The 21,233-nt window shown below is 37.6% G+C and overlaps 1 protein-coding gene across 1 annotated transcript in view; it reads left to right on the forward strand.

Annotated features, from left to right (window-relative positions):
* The window catches only part of HSPA4L (heat shock protein family A (Hsp70) member 4 like), a 28,809-nt gene extending 8,838 nt beyond the window's left edge, over nt 1–19,971 (forward strand). Inside the window, exons 4-19 of the mRNA XM_081926436.1 lie at nt 509–631; nt 2,803–2,902; nt 3,816–3,949; nt 5,941–6,185; nt 6,272–6,348; nt 7,064–7,215; nt 7,631–7,737; nt 8,708–8,841; nt 10,973–11,172; nt 13,006–13,107; nt 13,627–13,764; nt 14,061–14,186; nt 15,811–15,918; nt 17,399–17,518; nt 18,148–18,309; nt 19,141–19,971. Of these exons, the coding sequence (XP_081782562.1) occupies nt 509–631; nt 2,803–2,902; nt 3,816–3,949; nt 5,941–6,185; nt 6,272–6,348; nt 7,064–7,215; nt 7,631–7,737; nt 8,708–8,841; nt 10,973–11,172; nt 13,006–13,107; nt 13,627–13,764; nt 14,061–14,186; nt 15,811–15,918; nt 17,399–17,518; nt 18,148–18,309; nt 19,141–19,323 (2,211 nt within the window). The 3' untranslated portion in view covers nt 19,324–19,971. The remainder of the gene's footprint in view (nt 1–508; nt 632–2,802; nt 2,903–3,815; nt 3,950–5,940; nt 6,186–6,271; nt 6,349–7,063; nt 7,216–7,630; nt 7,738–8,707; nt 8,842–10,972; nt 11,173–13,005; nt 13,108–13,626; nt 13,765–14,060; nt 14,187–15,810; nt 15,919–17,398; nt 17,519–18,147; nt 18,310–19,140) is intronic.
* The last annotated feature ends 1,262 nt before the right edge of the window (nt 19,972–21,233 follow it).

The following is a 21,233-nucleotide window of genomic DNA, read 5'->3' on the forward strand; positions in this document are numbered from 1 at the left end:
CCAGCCTGAAGATGACGAGTGAGACCTCGTCGAAACGTCGCCTAGACACCCCAACTTTTACACGGGAAGACACCCGAGGACACCAAAACCTGCATTCCTGTACCCGTGAAAATCTACGAAAGCATATATATATATATATATATATATATATATATATATATATATATATATATATATATATATATATCACTGTAAGTCAGAATTCCCATATTGTGATTGGTTGTGGATTCCTGTTCAGTGTACATTTAGTCTCATCTGCCTAATGAATGTACCTTCACGACATGTTAGTTGCATGCATGATTTACCTTTAGGTATGCATACAAAATATATTGAGTGGATATCTGACATGTCCATGGGGCATTTTATATTGTAGTTCAGAGGGCTATTAAATGTTGTGGCAATATTTTGGAAGATTGCATTAAACACTTATTGGAAACACATTATGATAAAATGTAACACTTCTGGGGCACTGTGTGCTTTAATGGATACTGTTTTCCTTTTGTTGCAGGTACGATACTTGGATGAGGAGAGACCCTTTGCAATTGAACAGGTTACAGGCATGCTCTTGGTTAAGCTTAAAGATACGTCAGAAAGTGCACTTAAGAAACCTGTAGCAGATTGTGTAATTTCAGTAAGTTGGCGTTTTATGACTTTAATGTGCTTAACATCAATTGTGTGGTATTCTATTGGGGAATATCAAAATGTTGCTTAAAAGGAAACATAAATATGCTAAGATGGTTATGCTTTGCAGAATATTTACGATAATTTCTCTTGAGTTTTTCCAGCTGGTAACACTTATAGAAATGTGAGCAACAGAAGTCCTTTCATTTACTGTTGTACTCAGTGCTGTAAAATCTTTTCAAAGACAGGCTTCAGGTAAAGTTGAAGGTTGACCTACTTAGTTTTACTGTGTTCTCTATGAATAAGGATGCAAGAGGGAGAGACTAGCTCGGTGGTAAGTCACATGTTGCAATCTTAGAAACCTTGGACAGCCTGAGTAGCTAATACTTAGCTTGGTAGACAGACAGGTCTGGTTCACACAAAATGATAAGCCATGGTTTGGTTAACCAGTGTGATTTGTTTGAATATGTGAGCCCAGCCCAGCAGACTAACTATGGTTTCTTTTCTGTCAACAAACCATACTGTGAAGCCATTGGGTTTTTTCCTCTTGGTTTTAGAACCATGGTTTGTTTTAACAATGATGGACCCAGCAGCCTCGCTTAAACTTTGGGTTTTTTTAACCATTCCACTCCAGATGTTCTCTGATAAAAGGGCTCAAGGCAAGAACAGCTAGAAAACAAGTCAAGCTTTGGAGAAACAAGCTGTTGCTTGTTTGCTCATCTGCAAGATGATTCCTGAGTTGTTGAATAAATTGTGGCTTAGCATTAAGTGTAAATGAAGCCAATATCTGACATGGTGCAAGGCTGCATCCTCTTTTCAATGGGAAAGGAGTCCAGGTTCAGGGAGTCAAGTTAGCCAGTCTTTGATATAGAAGAAGCATCAAAATGCATGGGTAGGAAGTAGTTTTAGTGTGACAGATTGATAGAAGCTGTACTTTTTTGTTTAGTAAATTGGTACCCACTAGAATCAAGTATTTCATGCAGCTTTGGATAAAACGTAAGAAATCCGAATTCAACCCAGGAATCAAGCTTTTAGAATCTGACTGGAAGCATGCATTTTGGTATGTGTACATGATATTACCTTCCATAATATAGCACTTCTGCAAATATCACTATTAGATTACAACACTCTTGTCACTTTCTGTTATATTTGACTAGAAAGAACGTAAAGGAATGTATAGGCTAACATTAAAGGCTTGATTTTTTGTTGTTGTCAAATGAGCCTCACCAACTGAGAAAACGACCAACAACACTCCTGTAGATGTTCTCAGTGATCAAGCTGGGATGTAAGGGCTCAGGCAGTCCCTGAGCTACTCTGAACTTAATTTGTAAATTAATAAAATAACCTTGAACTTGGCTTGGTAGTAATTTTTATTTTGAATCTAGATTCAGTTTGAACAGAAATATTAAACAAACTTGATCCCTTTAATAAATTTCCATGCATAGTCAACGTAACACCAGCATGAGCACCATCAAAAAGACTTCTATCCAGCATTTTGCTGCCATTATTCTCTTCTCTTGTCACTCCTTCTGTGGCTCTCTTTCTTAAGTCCTTACTTTTTCTGCCCATTCCATGTCCCTTCTATCAAAGCCCTTCACATCCTTGTTCGTCCCTCTATATTTCTCCATTTTAATATCCTGATGCACCTCTGACTGTTTTCTTTACTCTTTAAGCTCCATCGCCCTCTCTGGTCCAAAGGACTCTTCCTTCCTCAGCTCTTTATACCTTGAACTGCTTCCCAAACACCTCAGTTAAGCTACCTTGAAATTCAAAGCCCATATTTCATTAGGCTTTTGGCACACACCAAATGTCCCTATACCCTAAGCCTGAATATATGCAACTGAAATACCAGTAAATGGATATTATTTCCCTATTTACACTTATTGTCTTGTCCTTCTTTGGTCTCCCTTGTGCTGGACTATGGATAAGTTTTTCAGGATAAGGATCAGTCTTCCTGTACTTACTAATGCTGAAAACCTAAAAACTGCAGTGATTTCAGCATGTCTACTTAACTGAATTGTGAATTGAACTATTTAAGTACTATGCATTAATAGACTTATATCTGCTTAAATGGAGTATTTTTGAGTTTTACAGTGCAATAAGATGTTTGGAATATGCCTTGTGTGAAATTCATTAGCAAAAAAGGAATGCAGTGAAGCTAATAAAACATTTTTTCAACAGATCCCAAGTTTCTTTACTGATGCTGAAAGAAGGTCAGTAATGGCTGCTGCGCAAGTAGCAGGTTTAAACTGCCTGAGGTTAATGAATGAAACTACAGCAGGTAAACTTGTGGCTTTGATTATTACTATATAGCATACAGCTTAGTTTAGAATCAAATTTACATTGAGTGTCAAGATGTAAACCAGAGCAATTGCTGAAATGATGCACTATATCATGACCCCCTAGGGGAGCCTCTTTACAGGTAAACTACTCTATAGTAGAGGTGGGAGATTAAGGCAATGTATATGCAAATCCATCATAGTTTTTAATCTTACTCTGAGATGTCTCATTTATCTCCTTACACGTTTTTAATCAAAACATTTTGAAGATGAATGTTTAAAATGTCATTTCTTCATGATGGCTTTTAAGTTTAACAACTTTCTAAGTTGTTACAGTTACCATCATAAAGCTATTGATGACACATTCCATCTGTTTTAATAATAATGGCTAGACAAAATTGCTGATCATGTGTGGATTCTGGCTTCATTGGTTACCTAGCCTTTTGATTCCAGCAGGACATTGGAATATAGGAGCATACACTGAATCGTTTGCTCTTTCTGTCTTTCCATGTTTTAAATCAAGTGCAAAACACCATAATTGGATAATTCAGACACTGATTGTATTTAGATATAAAATGGTTAGGATCTTATCCATTGCTGTTGTTCTGCTAGCACAACAGATACCTGCTTGCACAACGAAGCTTTCCCCTCCTCTGTCCAAAGGTTTGGCAGACCCTCCAAATAAGATTTTGAGGGTATGCTGGGAGCAGGAAACAGAACTCCACACAAATAACACTAAATACAGTCCCTTTTTCTGTTAGAGAAGATAATAGATTATTCTAATGCAAGTAAAGCAGAATTCTTGGAGGAGCCTGAAGATATATAATGCCTTTTTAGTTTATTCTATAATGTATTTCATAATAGTATTCTAATGCTACTTAAATTTCACAAAATTTATTCTTTACTATCTTGCAGTTGCACTGGCCTATGGAATTTATAAACAGGATCTACCAACCCCAGAGGAGAGACCAAGGAATGTGGTTTTTGTTGATATGGGGCACTCTGCATACCAAATTTCTGTTTGTGCTTTTAACAAAGGAAAATTAAAGGTAAAATATTGAATTGACATGTGATTCAGAAAAGTAAAGAAGCATAGGAAATTATCACAGTTACCAGTAATTCATATGCTATAATGGGCTGCTGCAAATCAGTGTCTGGTACTGTGACCATTCCTTCAGATCAGGCAATCCTTTCTGAAATGCATATAAAGAAATATGATTTGCCTACTACTTCATCCTAACCTAGTTTTTTTGTTATTGTGGCATGACAATAACAAAAACTTCTTTTCTGAAGGAGGCTGTATAACATTTTTTCCAAAATCCTGTGCCAGCGCATTAGGATATAAACCATCTACTCATCCTCGTATTACTTTGTGGCAGTCAAAACATGTCCATCCCCTCTTATTCAGGTGCAAATGCTGGTTTTGAATCCTATCATACCACATTGGCAGGGGCAGGGAGGGAAAGCTATCCATGCCATAAACTTTGCCAACACTTGCTCAGACTCCAAACACTGCTGACATGTGACTCCCAACAGATTACCCACATAGGAATGCAGCCCTAGATTAAAATACTTTTACCACCCTGCTTTAGAGGGTTGGTATCTAACTTGAATGCATTTCACTCTTTATGTAGCTGAATAAGTTGTCCCTAGCTTATAAATAGTTAAGTGTATTAGTAAACATTTTAGACATTAAAATGCTTGTATTTCCCATTAGAGTAACAAGCATCTTCAAAACTTCCTAGAAAATAAGTGAGCCAAAAGCAGTTTGACATATTGGGCAAAATCCAGCATAATGCAAGTCAACTTTCACTTATGCACAGGACTTCTCTCCTGTTCCCTCACACCCTCCTTAAATTTTAGGAATGCACAGGAGGCTACAGGGACAGGGAAAAGGTGAAGTCCCACTGCATAAACCATAAGTCCATTCCATAACCACACAGAGACACCATTTCTCTCTTATTACTGCAGCTTTTTGGCAGAGGATGGTGAAGACTAAATCTTAAAGCCACAAAGAGATTCATACATGTTTGATCCAACTTTCACGAAGGCAGCAGAAGCTGAACTATCACCTATCTGTTTATTTATTCATGGATACCAACTGTTTGGTTTAAGAGGTTTAGAAGCAAATCATAGCTTTAATCTCTGCCATCTTTGCAAAACAGTTAACATTTTTTGGACTGCTACTAATAGATGTTTATAGTAAGCATTGCATTAAACTTACTGCACGATACTAACTTCCTGAGAGGCATAAAATTAACATGTTTGGCACCTCCTAAGTTACTTATTCAACTGGGTCTTTGCTGGTCATTGAACACAAGCCTTTGAGAATTGTCTGGCTACTGTGGTTCTTGCTGTTTTTACTGTATGCATTAGATTTTAATGGACTGTTTTTATTGTACAATGGTGCCCCGCAAGATGGAAAACCCGCTAGACGAAAGGGTTTTCCATTTTGGAGGCGCTTCGCAAAACAAATTTCCCTATGGGCTTGCTTCGCAAGACGAAAAAGTATTGCGAGTTCCTTCGGGTTTTTTTCCCTTTCCCCCCCTTTTCCTAAGCCGCTAAGCCGCTTAACAGCTGATCGCTAAAAGCCGCTAAACCGCTAATAGCGCTAATCCGCTAAGCTGTCAATGGGCTTGCTACGCAAGACGAAAAACCCGCTATACGAAGAGCCTCACGGAACGAATTAATTTCGTCTTGCGAGGCACCACTGTATTGGTATTTACGGACTGTATCCAATGCTGCAGCTCCAGTTGTGCAACAGACTGCTCTGTAACAGAACTTCTCTCTCTCTTCTTCTTCCATCCCCACCCCACAATCAGAATCAGCTCCAGAGGGTTGGGGGACCCTTTGGAGCAGTTTTTGGGTTACACAGAGGGAATAGAAGTCACATGGCGGAAGAAGAACTTTACTTGCACAGCATTTGATGCAACTCGTGTTTTAAACTGCCCTAAAGTGTGGTGGTATGAAGGATAGTATTAAAAAGTGTTAAATAACTTCCTTTCCTTACCACTATCATGCTGCATCTTTAACTTCACAGGTACTGGCTGCTACATTTGACCCATTTTTGGGTGGTAGAAACTTTGATGAGGCTTTGGTAGATTACTTCTGCGAAGAGTTCAGATCAAAGTATAAACTAAACGTGAAGGACAATCCTCGAGCACTGCTGCGTCTGTATCAGGAATGTGAAAAACTGAAGAAGCTTATGAGTGCCAATGCCTCTGATCTTCCCATGAACATAGAATGCTTCATGAATGACATTGATGTCTCTAGTAAGATGAACAGGTATTGTGTTCAGTTTTGTATAAGGCTTAAATAAAAAGTAGTCATTTCTTTCCATAATACTTAATGGATTCCTCCCTTTTAAACAGGGCTCAGTTTGAACAGTTGTGTGCATCGCTTCTGGCCAGAGTAGAACCTCCTCTGAGAGCAGTGATGGAACAAGCAAGTAAGTGAAAATTGCTTCAGCTTATTATGAATACCTGTCTTCTGCTTGTCTTCAATCTAAAGTTCTTGTTTGCGAGTCTGACCAGTATTTATTAATACATTATTTATTTTTAAAATTTATATACCACTAGAGTGTTCCTGGCATTGGGCAATCAGGACAGATTAGGGATTCTGCTGGATTACTGCCCACCTCGCTGCCCAGCAGTCTCCCTGCCTGAGCTGACAGCTGGTTTCGGAGGTGATGTTGAAGACCCCCAGATTTCTGGTTTTGGGGGACTTCAACATCCATGCCAAGCTGGCTGACTGGGGTGGCTCAGGACTTCATGGCTGCCATGATGACAATGGGGCTGTCCCAACATGTCACTGGCCCAACACATGTGAGGTGATGGGAGAGTTAGGGGCAAACATTGTGGGACAAGGTTTGTCAAAGGGATGGGAGGTTGAAGAGGTTTGGATTAGATGTAAAGGGAGTGGATGGCAGTGTGGGGTAGGTAGGCTGGGTTGGCAAGCAATGTGAGCAGCAGTGGCAATCCCTAATAAAGAAATATTTGCCGCAGTCATGTATACAGTCATGGCGTGGAGTCCCAGTTTTAACAGCAAAAGGGACATATCGTTCCTCTCCCTAAGTACTTTTCCCCAGGCACAGAGTTCCAGTATAAAAACTGCAGTATCTTCTCTAACTATGGAAGCAAATTGTCTGCTTATGTGTCTACTAGAACTGCAGCGTGAAGATATTTACAGCATAGAAATAGTGGGTGGAGCAACTCGAATTCCAGCAGTGAAGGAGCAGATTAGTAAATTTTTCTGCAAGGAAATAAGTACCACACTTAATGCTGATGAAGCTGTTGCAAGAGGCTGTGCATTGCAGGTATGTTTACTTAACAATATTTCATTAGTCAGCAATATTACTTAAAATTTCTGGGATTGGTAATTTGACCTCAATGAGACATGCTATAATTATAGTGGGATTTGGACCAGGCCATCATAGTGAAAATTGCAAGGCACTGGTATAATGCCATATTTTAATTGTTTGCACTATTTTTTGTAGTAATTTCTATTTTGAGTTCTTTTTGAAAGCTATATACTTTTTATTGGGGAAGAGAGTTGCCATTCTTTCTCTTCTTATTCCTTGCATATCCTTTTTGTGCTGGTGGCTAGTGTAACAGGTCTTCATGAAAATCATTACTTTGTGAAATTAAATGTATGTGGCTGGTCATAAAACCAGACACAAAGCAAATATGTAATAATCACAAGACTTAGTGATATTTTATCTTTTTTCCTAGTGTGCAATTCTTTCTCCAGCATTTAAAGTCCGTGAGTTTTCCATCACAGATGTTGTTCCATACTCAATTACTCTGAGGTGGCAGTCATCTTATGAGGAGGGGACAGGGTAAGAATTTGAGCAATGTTCCAAATAAATAGTGTGTCAAAGGGTCAGTAAATAGATGAGTTAGATTTGCTATTTGTAATACAGTAAAATTTCTAAAAATGTGCATTGGATGTAAGCAAAGCAGAGATACACAATCACTTTGACATAGACATTCCTATGAAGAGCTTTTCTTTCTTCCTGTTTTGCTTGATAACATGGTCTTGTGTCCTTTCATAGTAAGCTAGATAGTTAACACATGCTGGAAAACATTTGTGTGACCCATGCTATACAGATAACTAGGGATCTTTTTAACCTCCAGCTTTCTAGGGAAGGAAACTAGGACAGGAGCACATCATGCAGATTTGTTTGCCATGTTCACCTTGGCAAGCATTCCTCTCTCTTGTAGTGTGAGCACCTCTGAAACTCATGATGACATAAAGAGCCACCCCCTGCCTTTATTCTTATGAGATGTACTCATAGTGGGGAAGAGGAGCGCAGGGAAATACAGCCATGCTGGGCATCAGAGGTACTTGGAGCACCCCTGAAGCTTAGCATCACTGGGAAGAGAGCACCCAAGCTCTTTTCTTCTTGGTTTCAAACTCTGGAGGAGAATTGGGACTTGTCCTTAACCTTGTGCTGACTCTGGAGATGTACCACAAGCATCTCCAAATCTCAGTATGATACCTGAGATGAGATCCTGCACCTCCTAGGTAAAGTTAGTAGTGACAACAAATTTTGGGCAGCTAACAAGGATTTTCTTATAACATCTCCTCTTTCTTTCCACAAACTCTCTTAATATTACAGGAGAACTGGGAAAAGGATGTAGTTGAATTATAGATACTTTTAAGTTTGAGTCAATACATGCATATAAAAATGCCTGCAAATAAAAATACCTGCACCTCCGAAACTCATGAATGAAACTCTGAAATGCCTGATGTTTTATTGTTGTTGTAACTTGTATGGTGTATAAAGATTATTTTATTTTTTGTAGTGAATGTGAAGTATTCTGCAAAAACCATGCTGCTCCATTCTCAAAAGTTATTACTTTCCACAAGAAGGAGCCTTTTGAGCTGGAAGCATTTTACACCCATCCACATGACATTCCTTATCCTGATACAAGAATCGGTAACATGTTTCTTTACTTCTTGAGCTTGGCATTACAGTATGTTCTAACTTTGAGAAGGAACCATAGTTTCAAAAACTCAAATACTAGTGTATTAAGAAATGGTTAGTCTCAGAACCAGTCTTTGAATCCGCTCATGTACAGTGCTTTCATTTACACTTTGTCCTTGAATATATTTAATGTTTAGCTTTTCTGCTTCATTTACTTAAGACTGTATTTCTCTCCCTTTGAATCCAGACCTCTGTATTTAAAGAACTACGTAACAATCCTCATTCCCAAGGGAGCTTTGGATTTCAGTTTTTTGAACAGTGTCTTGCCAGGCTTGCATTGCAAGTCTGTTGGAGAAATTTTCAAAATCAGTTTGATACGGCAAGAAGTACCTGCCATTTAAAAGTTAAAAGTAAAAGATTCTATGGGTTGGCTCTGAGTGAACCCAAAGTTGCTCTTTGGATTCCAAGCTCAGTAGTGTTTCAACAGATAATTTAAACAACTTGTACTGCAAAATTCTAGCAATACTTAGCTGAGGAATGATAGCTGTGAGTTTACAGTGGGCAGAGGGAAATAACATGAATATAGTAGTTGTCAAAAGGAACGTGGGTGGCGCTGTTCTCTAAACCACTGAGCCTCTTGGGCTTGCTGATCAGAAGGTCGATGGTTCGAATCCCCATGATGGGGTAAGCTCCCGTTGCTCAGTCCCAGCTCCTTCCAACCTAGCAGTTCAAAAGCACACCCAAAAGTGCAAGTAGATAAATAGGTACCGCTCTGGCGGGAAGGTAAATGGCATTTCCATGCACTGCTCTGGTTTCGGTGTTCCGTTGCGCCAGAATGACTTAGTTATGCTGGCCACATGACCTGGAAAAACTGTCTGTGGACAAACAATGGCTCTCTTGGCTTGTAAAGCGAGATGAGCGCCTCAACCCCAAAGTCGTCTGCAACTGGACTTTTTTTTTAGTAGTTGTCAAAGCAGAGGCACAACACTGTCATTTGCAAGGCGTAAGCCACTTAAAATGCAGTTTGGCCTCCACTAACTGCTTCCATTCAGTATTAATATGTTCTGGCTTGGCTGTGTAAGGCAGTGGAGTGGCACATCCTTAAGGCCATCATGCCATGCAGCTGTTTCCCTCCTTTCTCTTAATTTTGCTGGTAGAGGTTCTAATTTGTTTTTGGGCTATTTTGACTTTTCCCTGTATCTGTAAGTGTTCTGCTTCTCTGGCATATCTTCCTTGCTGTATTTCCTTTTTCCTAGCAACCGTTGGGTATTCCAGTCTGGGATGAAGCTACAATTGGGAGCTGAAACAGCTTTTCTTACCTACATGGGCTCATTGCTTTTAGATTAAACAATCATAGTGCTACCTTGATATTATTTTAAATTAAAGCTTTTCTTTTCTACAATGTAGTTGCATAAGTTCAGAAGGTCAGTTCCTGTCAGGAGTATGTGATGACTGACTCATCTGTCTCAGGGCACAGTAACAGACAGTACTTCGTGGTCTTTTTTTGTGCCTAGGCAGATGAACATTTGAGCTCTTAGGAGCTTACCAGGAAGGCAGGGACTTATGCACCTCTGTGCATGTGCCCTGAAGGCTAGGACAGGCACCTGCATAGCTCAGGAAGTTTCCAAATGTTGATCTGTGCAGAAACAGAACCAGTACATACAGAGCCATAACCCATTTCAAAGAGCAAAAGTCCTTTAGCTTGAGTCAGATGTCACTTAATGTGTTTATAATCCCACAGTAATTTAATTAAATAGTGAGCACTGGCAAAATAGATCTTCTGGTTCGAGTTTGTAGAATATTGAAATGTTAAATAGCGTACATCACATTACAATGCACATTGCTGGTGAGTCCACTCTGTCATCTTCTTTTCAGTGCCATCTTCTTTTCAGCTGTAGATTTGTTTCAAAAGTTTATCTTGTCCTTGTTGGGGACAGAAGCAATATAGGTGCCTCTGATCAGAGGCAGCTTTCATAAAACATCCTTATGAACAAGTTGTAATCTAGGAGTTGCTAGTTGCTAACATTTACTTTTTTAAAATGTGTAAATAAATGTAAGTAATCATGAGGTAACTAAATGAATTTGGGCTTAGCACAAAAAAAGTCTACAAGCCAATGTCCAATGTCTGCTTTGTATTGTTCAGGTCATTTTGTTATTCAGAACGTTGGACCCCAACATGATGGTGACAATTCAAAAGTGAAAGTGAAAGTTCGAGTTAATGTCCATGGAATCTTCAGTGTGGCTAATGCATCGGTGATAGAGAAGCAACATGCAGATGGTGATCCAAGCGATATTGCTATGGATACAGAATTGCCTTGCAAGAATCCAAGCAAAGAGGAGCTGGTATGTTAAACTATGAAATCCTCTCACAACTACAAGTAGAACATAATTTTTACTAAAAATTTATTTTTTAATGATCTACTGAGAAATCTACTTGCTTAAGTATCCCCTTATTCTGGAAGTTTTTAAACATTTTACTAAAACAAATTCTTACTGAAGGTGAGCAGTTGATGCTTGTGTTTGTCTTTGAGGCATACAAGTAACCTGAATATCTGCTAAACCTGGTTTTTAAAATTTAAAATGTCCTGAATACTAAGTAGAAAAATGCTTTTCTCAATAAAAAGTAACCATTTTTAATGTCTAAGTCTTGTTTTCTGTGGTGTACCAACTAATTATCTTCTGTTTCTACTATGATGCATATCAGCAATTAGCTTTCATAATTGAGGATGACTTCCTTGACTCTGAGGATGAGGTTTGTTTATATATGTAGCATTCAGTTTGCTTTAAGATAGCAAAGATATTTTCCCCTCAGTTTGTTCCTTTTCTGAGAAAAGTGGGACATAAATGAAAGAAATCTTTTCAGAAAAGGAAGTCCTTAAGTACTTGGCAATAGCTATGCATTTCGGAATTAAAATACTACCAGTCTTGGTTTTAATATTGTGATATTTACATCTTAATATTATATAAGATAATTCAATGTCTTTAGCAAAAAATTCTTCTCATCTAGTGGTTGGTTAACTGCTTCAAAACTAATTATTAAATGAAGCATGCTATTGATGCCAGTGTAGACACTCAAAACTAGTAAACGGTATAAAAATACTTGTCTAAATTTTTTATTTACTGAAATCTCATATACAGGATGAATGCTCTGCTATCCCTGAGTTCTTATGCTTCTGTATCCCTCTGTGACTCCTTGATGTATTAGTTTGCTAGGTTTGGGGCCTATACCGTAGGTTCTTTCCACCATCTGTTTCTTGCTGTACTCCTGCTTACCACTATAGCTGAGTTTAAATCTTCCCATTTTTCTACTCAGCTTTTTATTTTTGTAAGTTAGAGGAAGTCCCTAGTTGCAATGCTGTTTTTTTCTATATTATATTTTTGGGCTTCTTTGATATATTGTGACAGTGTATGTCAAAAAAATCAGATTACTTCTAAACTGTCTCTAATGTTGTATTTATAAGATAGATAGGCATTTGGCAGAGCAGTTTAAACCTCTTTACACTGGCCTTGGAGAGGAGAAAGAGGTTGGATTGGGTGAAGGTGCCAAATAGCCAGGCAGAAACCAGCAGAAAGCCCTGAAATGGGAGGGGACTGAGTTGGCCTGAGATTCATTGGTTTCCAGGCTGGTTCCACTCCTGTCATGTGGCTGCATCAGGCTCAATCCAGACCAGCTTGCCTCATCATCTCAAGATTTATACAGAGATCCACCTGTCCCCTTCTTCTGTCACATCCAGCAATGTGGATGCAGTGGTGGCCCTGCTAGTTAGTGTGTTAAACCCCACTGAGCAGCGACCAGAATCTAATAGAATATGAAAGGATTCAGGACCCATAGTTCTGAAAAGTTTTGTCTTCATTTGGGGTTAATCAACTCCATCCTCTTGTCGTCTTTCATTTGTTTTCCAGTATTGTGGGAGTAATCTAATTGCCACCATTTAGAATTTCATGATCAGAATATGTTTTCCTTGCCTTTATCATGTTGAAGCAAACAAGGCTTGAGAAGCCTTAAACATTATGCTAAGAGTAACAGTTACGTGCTTCAAGTAAACAAGCACTAGTTAAGTAAAGTGCTTTTTTTACTAATACATCTTGTCTGATTGCACAAAGCTGCTATGTAGATGACTAGAGTACACCTTCCTGTAAAGTTTAGTGTGGAGGTAAAACTTTTCTTTTTTATAGGCTAAAATGCAGGTTGATCAAGATGATGGCAATCACAAGAACCAACATGAGCAGCATAATCAAGGCGATGAGGAAGTTGATCATATAAGCTGTGAAGGAAAGGTCAGTATGAATAGCAAAGATAAGTTTGAGGACCTCAAATCTTAGAATAGGAATGGCTCTTGTCCGAAACTGCTAAGAAGTTGATGGGGAAATCCCCTTGTACTATTGTTTGATCAGTCTGCAGTAACTTACTTAAATATAGCCAGGAGTTTTGCTATCTAGGCATTAAACACTCATTCAAGTGCTAATGGGCTTCAAGTGCATCCTGTGACACAGAGAATTAAGATAGCCTTACACACCCTCAGTAGAAACTGATGCACTAGCTCTTCTTTGGTTGTTAATCTAAAGCACTTCTAAGAGGATTTTCTATTTAAGCATTACTTGAACTAGCTTCCTTGCTTGACTTAAATGTCATCCAAAAAATCCTGCAGCATCTGCAGATGCTAAACAGTAATATTATCCTTCTGTGGATCTTTCATCTTAAAATGGTCTTGCGTCAAATCTTTATATGACACGCTTTTGTACACTGGGTTCAAATATTCTGAATGTTGACATATATTTCAATGTGTAATTCTTCAGACTGCTTCAGGAGACAAGATTGACACAGCTCAGTCTGGTAAAACTAAAGCAAAGATCAAGAGTATTGATCTCCCTATCCAGGTTAACCTATACAGACAGGTGGGACAGGACGTTATTAACTGCTACATTGAAAATGAGGTAAGGATACAGAGTTATTCCATGTCTGTAAAGCAGATGTCTCAATTCTAGATTAAATAAAAGAATTAGAAGAAACTGAGTTATAATAGTAAATCTATTACAGTTAAGTGATGGAATATTGTATTTTTTTATTCATAAGTTTACCAAGTTTAGAGTACATGACAGTGTGGTTGGTTCAGTTCAACAGATTCCAGAGTCTGCAGAGGTTTGTTGCGGATGATTCCCAAAATCATATTTGAAAAAAATAACATCTCTGTACTTGGCAAGATTTAAAATGACTTAAAATTTTCTTACAGGGGAAGATGGTAATGCAAGACAAGCTGGAGAAGGAGAAAAATGATGCCAAAAATGCTGTTGAAGAGTATGTGTATGATCTAAGAGACAAGCTCTGTGGTGTCTATGAAAAATTCATCACTGAAGATGTAAGAATCGTCGTGTATTTATAACACGAGGAATCTGTTTAATTGGCAAATCATACTGAAAGAAAAGGAGGGTGGCTGGTGCCGGAAAAGTGCAGTGTGCCTTAAATTGCAGCTGCACTTATAGCATTGAATTCACCCTACTGTATTTTCATTATACAGCACAGATAAAGTGAAAAGTTTTTGAAGGCATAAGTCTTTGTCACATTGGAGAGTTCTGGCAATTAGTCTGGCATAGGTCTTGCAGAGCTCTTGAAGATCTTTGCCTTCACCTCTTTAAATCAGCATTTTACTTGTATTTTTGAAGTTCTAATACAGGATTGTAATGTTTAAACTGGTCCCATAAGTTAATTCTTAAAATTGATTTTGGAGTTATATTATATTAGAAAATTAAAAATTCCCACTGTTACAAGACTTTATGTTTTGAAAAATCCATTTTGCATAAAAGTAGTAATATAATGAATGTACACAATGCTAATCAAACAGGGCAACTTGAATGAATAAAACAGCAGGCAAATGAAATTTGTAATTTTAACAGGAACTGTACCCAGATTCCTATGCATACTGAAGCATGTATGTTTATTTTTCACTGCTTTCAGTTTTTTCTTATATTCTAAGTAATGTAAGGGAAGTTCCTATTATCACATCATGTCATAAAATATATACAAATATTACTATATACAAATATTCTAACAATCATTTCCAGGTAAAACATTGAATTTGAATATAACATTTAAGCCATACGAAGTATGCTTTAGGAAGAAAAGTCAATCAAATATTTCAGATCAAGTACTTTGTGGACTATTGGAGAAAAACTTTCAATATTTGTACAGCATATTCTAAATTAACATGGCATACTTTAGGGTAGCAGAAACTGATTTTTAGTTGACTACAATAATTAGTTAAAAGAAAGATAATTTGATGTATTGATTCAGTGTAAATACATTTGCATATTACCTAAAACATAAATGTTCCTTTTTGAAATATGAGGGAAAGTGTGAAGTAATAAAGAATCAATAAACGTATCTTTCATTTTTAGAGAAAAGCCACATGTCATTTTCGCTTCCATTTCTTTTATAATAACATACTGAAGCCAAAACAAGCTCAAAATATATTGGTGTGCTTTTAACTTTAAATCCTAGCAACACTAAAATAAATGAGCAGGATATTTCAGAGAGAAGCTTAAATGGAATTATAGCCTTCATACATTGCTTGACTAATTAACCATTAGATTTAATTTACTTAGCTTTACCTTGTCCTGTCATTCAGGCTGTGGCTGAGTCACACAGATTGTTAATGTTTATGCAGAAATTATGAGGGGTAAAGCAAGGACACGATACCCTTGGAATAATTGTAGCAAAACTCAATTTCTGCTAGCTGTTTCTATACCTTGGCATAATGCATGGGACCCAGTTATTATTCCAGTTTAGTTTTTAATACCAATATAGCTGAAGCGCTGAAACTATGTCCCCCTTTTCTGTAAAATTCTGTAAAACTCAATTTCCTATAAAACATTATTGTTACAGTGTCAGTATTGGATATCAGTGTTTGTAACTGAATGCATTCTTACACAGCTTCTGTTTTCACACATTCAAAATGGCAAGACTTTTTGTACTGCTTTTTCTAGGATTCAAGAAAGATAACTTTAATGTTGGAGGACACAGAAAACTGGCTTTATGAAGATGGAGAAGACCAACCAAAACATGTATATGTGGAAAAACTTCAGGAAATGAAAGTAAGACCTGTATTTTCAGAAGTGTAATAATTGAATGTCGTAGATATGTGGACTAGTAGCTTTGCTGTCTTAAAGCCACTGAAATTTGACCAGAGACAGCAAGAGATTCAAGATGTCACAAGAGCATTAATTAAAGTTGATTAAGTGGAGTAGTTGAAAGTACTATAGCTTTAGACTGACTTTGTGTACTGATATCAGCATTTTCTTCAGTATACCTCCCAGTAAAAAAAAACAAACCTTCAACCTGTACACTTGTAGAAACATATATTATACCTTCCTGCCAACCCAAGTACCTTATAGTGACTGACTATAAAATTAAAATTTATAAAAAAACAATCAGGTAGTTAGTCCTTCATGGGTTGAGGCTTACACCCAGCCTGTTGTTTGTTGTGACTCCTGGTAGAAGATGCAAAAAGAACCAGGGGACCAGAGGCACAAAGTTATTTGCAAGTCTCCCTACCAGCCCCCCAAAAAACTTGGCTAGAGATCATGATTTGCTTGGACTGAAACAAGCCTTGATTTCCAGTGTGGACATAATGCTAAACCAGTGGTTGTTTCTCCTGCACCAGGAAAGGAGCAGAGTGGCTCTGATAACGTGGCTTATGGTTTACCATGACATTGAAACTGAGTTTGCATTTGCCTCCTAAAACAATAGCCTTCCAAAATAAAATTATCTTCAAGGACCAGTGAAAAACATTGAGAGAGGGGAGCAGCTGCACTTTACAATGCAAGATGTTCCGTAATCTCAGTGCAGCAATAGAAAACGCCCCCTTTCAAGTTCTGTCCAGCTATGCCTTCACCTAGGCAGGACTTGTATTACTCCCTCACTGAGCAAGACTTTCCCATCTGTGGTGCTGATAATGTGTGTCACAGCTACTTGTTGATGATTAATTTCATTTTCCTGGCATTTGTCCCCTACACTTCCAAACCAAGGTTGGTAAGAGGAAATTATAGTTGGGGATGTACTAGCTCTGGATTTCTTGTACCAAGTGTTAGTTGGAATTTGATGGTCTCCAACTTCATGAATTGGTTCCAGACCTGCTGTTCTAGGAACAGAAAGCCGCCTCCTATTCACAGAAGTGTCTGATCCAGCAGAGGCTCCCACTCTACTAGGCACTCCTGCAAGCAGTAGGGAGGGATTTGCTCCTCCTGTGCTGTTTGAGAGGGCCTTGAACTCTGAAGCAGATTGTGGAGGGAAATAGCATATCCCCTTCCACCCACAAGAGCAGTCAGGTTGTAGAGCTTGGATCTAAATACAGTAGAGAAGAGAGGCTTACTAATGCTGGTATGTGAGCCACTTTTCTGTTTCCCCAGCAAAATAACTAGTTCATTTGCTTCCCCAGATTGCCGTTCTTTTTTCCTGTAGGTTTACAAGGAATTCTGCTTAATAGTTCCAAAAATATGCTACCTTTATTCATGCTTTCTCCAGTTTTTAGGCAATACTTTTTAAATACCTCAACTTCTGCTTCTTCTGTTGTAGAAATTTGGCGGTCCTATTCATGATAGATACATGGAACATGAAGAGAGGCCTAAAGCATTAAATGATTTGGGAAAGAAACTCCAGCTGCTTATGAAAGCTGTAGAAGGATACAAAAATAAGGTAGGTCCATAAGATTTACAGGATAGTTCTAATAGTACTGTATTGAACTCCTGTATAACTTACCTAATCTACAAATTATTTGTCAACAAAATATTTTGAAAGAGGGTAAAATGTGTCTCCTTTAAACAAACAAATATGTCTTCTTTTTCATCTTGTAGTGTCTTTTTTCTTTAATATCCTTAACATACTATATTCACAATTAAACATTTCTTCTGTGGTATGTGACAATTGATAATATATTTTATGTCTAAGTTTTGTTTGTCCATCAGTAAATAAGATGGAGTGACTTTTCACAAATTGTATTTCCAAACCTAGAGTTCCTTTTAATACTGTATATAATTACTCTAGTTTGCAAAATTGTGCTGTTTGGAAAAGACCGTAGCATAGAGAAGAGATGCAGGTCTCCTGGCTCATAGATTGGATGTGGCCCATGAATATGGTATTCTGATTTTTCTGATTTGCTTGCTGATAGCAAATCATGATTTATCAGTTCACACATACGTAACCATAGTTATGCTTCCTTAATAATAGTCTGGAATGACTTCAGAAATGAGCGTATGTATTCATTACCTTTCTGAATTCTGAATTTAAATAACTTATCAATAATTACAAAAATTTTCCTCCTCTAGGATGAAAAATATGATCACATTGATCCTGTTGATATGGAAAAAGTTGAAAAGTATACCAGTGAAGCAATGAATTGGTTGAACTCAAAAATGAATGCACAGAACAGGCTGAGTCTCACCCAGGATCCTGTTGTGAAAGTGGCAGAAATAACAGCGAAATCTAAGGTAAATGTGAAATTTCTGTGAATGAAATGGGATTAATATAAATATGGATAGACCAAGAAATAAATGAATATTCCAAATAATAGAAGGGGATAACAAACATTTCTGTTAAAGTTAATAAAAAGGATATCAGTAGTACAGTTACTCTTTAGCATCTATTACACGGTGAGCTCCATCTACCATAACTGTTAATGTGACCCATCTGTAGACACAGGGCTTTGAATCACAGTGTCTCAGTATGGTGACACCAAAAATCAGCTAAAGCTTTGATTGATGCAGAAGAATTTGGCTTGGATCTTAAAGTTTCACTCCATCAATGGAAGGAGCATCTGTTGTTTTTCTTACACTAAATGTGCATAAAGGGTATATAGGTGTTTTTGTGTATGTCTGTGTGCATGCCTGCATATAATGCAAGTAAAACCATATATCTGTTTTGAAAACCCTGTGTTCTGATATTTGGCAACAATTTAGATTGATTGAAAATGTGCAAAGCAGTAAACAGATTTTGACTAGCAATGGATAATTTCTGTCTCTGGATAAGCAAGAAGCAATTTCCTATGTGTGCCATTTAGCATACTTCACAGAAAGCCTGATGATTCAACAATTGGAGCAGATAATAATTTAGCTAACAAGATTTGTAGCAGTTTCCAATATCTGAAGGCTCTTCAAGCTGATTTGTAAACAGTTGCTTAATACCAGAATCTTTCAGTTATGGGCAGATCTTTAGTGAAATAATTACCCCCAGGTATACCTCCCAAATACCACATCATAATCCATTACATTCGTATTTTTTGCCAACTTACCATATTTTCCCCCTCTTCATCTTAATAACAGGAACTGGACAGTTTATGTAACCCTATTATTTACAAGCCTAAGCCCAAGGCAGAGCCACTGTCTGAAGATCAGTCAAAATCTAGTGAACACAATGGACCAATGAATGGACAGAGTGGTGCTGACACAAAATCAGAGGACAGTTGCCAGCAGCCTAAATCATCTGAAGAAATGGATGTGGACTAAGTTTTGCATTTCTTTCAGTCCATTAAAAGCAGTGCAAGTAATCAGAGGGTCCATCTTTCTTTTATGTCTGATTCACACTACAGATGTTCAGTTAGTCAACTTTCTGTCCTTTGTTCTTTGCAGTAGGTTTGAAAGTGTTTTTCTATTTGAGTGCATTCCCATTGTTCATTCCATGATACCGCTTATGTGGAGCGTTAGTTGAATGTAGATTGTAAAAGTCAGTTTAAGCTTTCCCGATATATTTTATATCAAATAGGCAGAATTGCTATATAAATGACAACAATCTACCTTATTTAAAGCTTTTATTGTGGGTAAGCCTCTGCTCCTTTATTCAGGAAAGGCCACTGTATTGCACTACTGATGCTGAAGTCTAGATCTCTGCATCTTTATTTTGGAAGATATTGGATTTGATGTGGCTTAAATATTGCCACTTGAAGCACTGACCTTTTTCTAGTTGTTGTACTGTTCTAATTTAAATATTAAAATAGAGGTTAGCTGGCAAATTAGTTAATCTTGTTGATGTACCATGAAAACTGTAAGAATCTTGTAGACAAAACATCCAAGGCTTGAAAGGAGCTCATACCAGCAGCATTCTTTGTCATAAGCCTTAGCAACATGACTCAAAATAAAGCTCATGGTCTCCGTGTACACACAGTCCTATATATCATATTCTGTGTTGATGCTGAGGACACTGTTTAAAGTTGTAATAGTATGAAACGTTAGTGAAAGTTTGAAGGCCATAACTGGGGACTCACTCATGTTTTCATTTCTCCTAATTACCTCCAGACTTGCTAATTTAGCTTAATTTTGAATGCTTCCTATGCATGTTCTTTAAATATGTCCTCCTCAGAATTAAAAGTGGAAAATACACACACATTAACTGGTAATTGATCTCTGTCAGTGTTCCTTACTGAAATACTTCTACCATTTCTCTTGGCCAAATTATCTTCTATTTTTGTTTCTGTGTTTAGAAAAGGAACACAACAAAAGTCACAAAATCTGTCAGCAATCGTCCCAAGCATCCTTTGGCAAAAGCCCAAAGATACATTCATGCAACTAATGTTCCAAATTTGCATTGCTTTAAACTTGATTCTACTATTACAGTTTTAAGCCTAAAAATTAATCAAAGGAGATAATAAATCAACTACCTTGAAATATGAGCAAATTGGGGTCAAAAGAACTCGTAATGAACAGACATCCTTCATGAGTAACCCAGTTTTTGGCTTAAATGTTGCCTTTGTCACATTAGCAGAGTTTTGCTTCTCTTTTTCCACAACTACTATGCAAGTTCTACTACAGTATTTTTCAAGTTAATCAGTCATTTCTTACAGTTTTTTTGTGCACCAGGTTCCATGCACGAAGGTTCTCCACTCTGTTTTGTATTTTTCTCCGCATCTCAGATTTTAACAGATTAGTGAATATTGTAGGCAGAATTTCTTTTGGTTGTGCAATGTACAATATCTCCATAATGTTACTAAATGTTTTAGCATTCTCTAGGGTTTCTGTGGTACTAATCCAAAGTGATTGCAGGGTGATAGGCAGACTTCACAAAAAAGAGGCCCTTTTGGAATGCTATCAAAATTCTCTGTCCAGGATTTGACAGGTTTTTTCTGAGGCTTTGACTTCGGTTGACTTTACCAGACATTCCTGTACTGGACTTCATTTTTCAGGCTTTTAACCATCTTTCTTCAGGGTAGAAAGAAGGCTATGTTGCTGCTTAAGCCATTTTCTGATCTTCCCTTGGGACAATGAGGTTGGACATGTGGAATCCTAGCTTTCTTGTACACTCCTTTCTGCAACTTTCACACCAATAGGTTGATTTTGGGATGGCTGTGAAACAGGATGGTGAATAACAGAGATCTTCATCTGGTCTGTTTAGAAGTACCAGAACAATGCAAGGAAAGGGGGTT

Source organism: Podarcis melisellensis (assembly GCF_964234715.1).
Source record: "Podarcis melisellensis genome assembly, chromosome: 9".
Lineage (NCBI taxonomy): Eukaryota > Metazoa > Chordata > Lepidosauria > Squamata > Lacertidae > Podarcis > Podarcis melisellensis.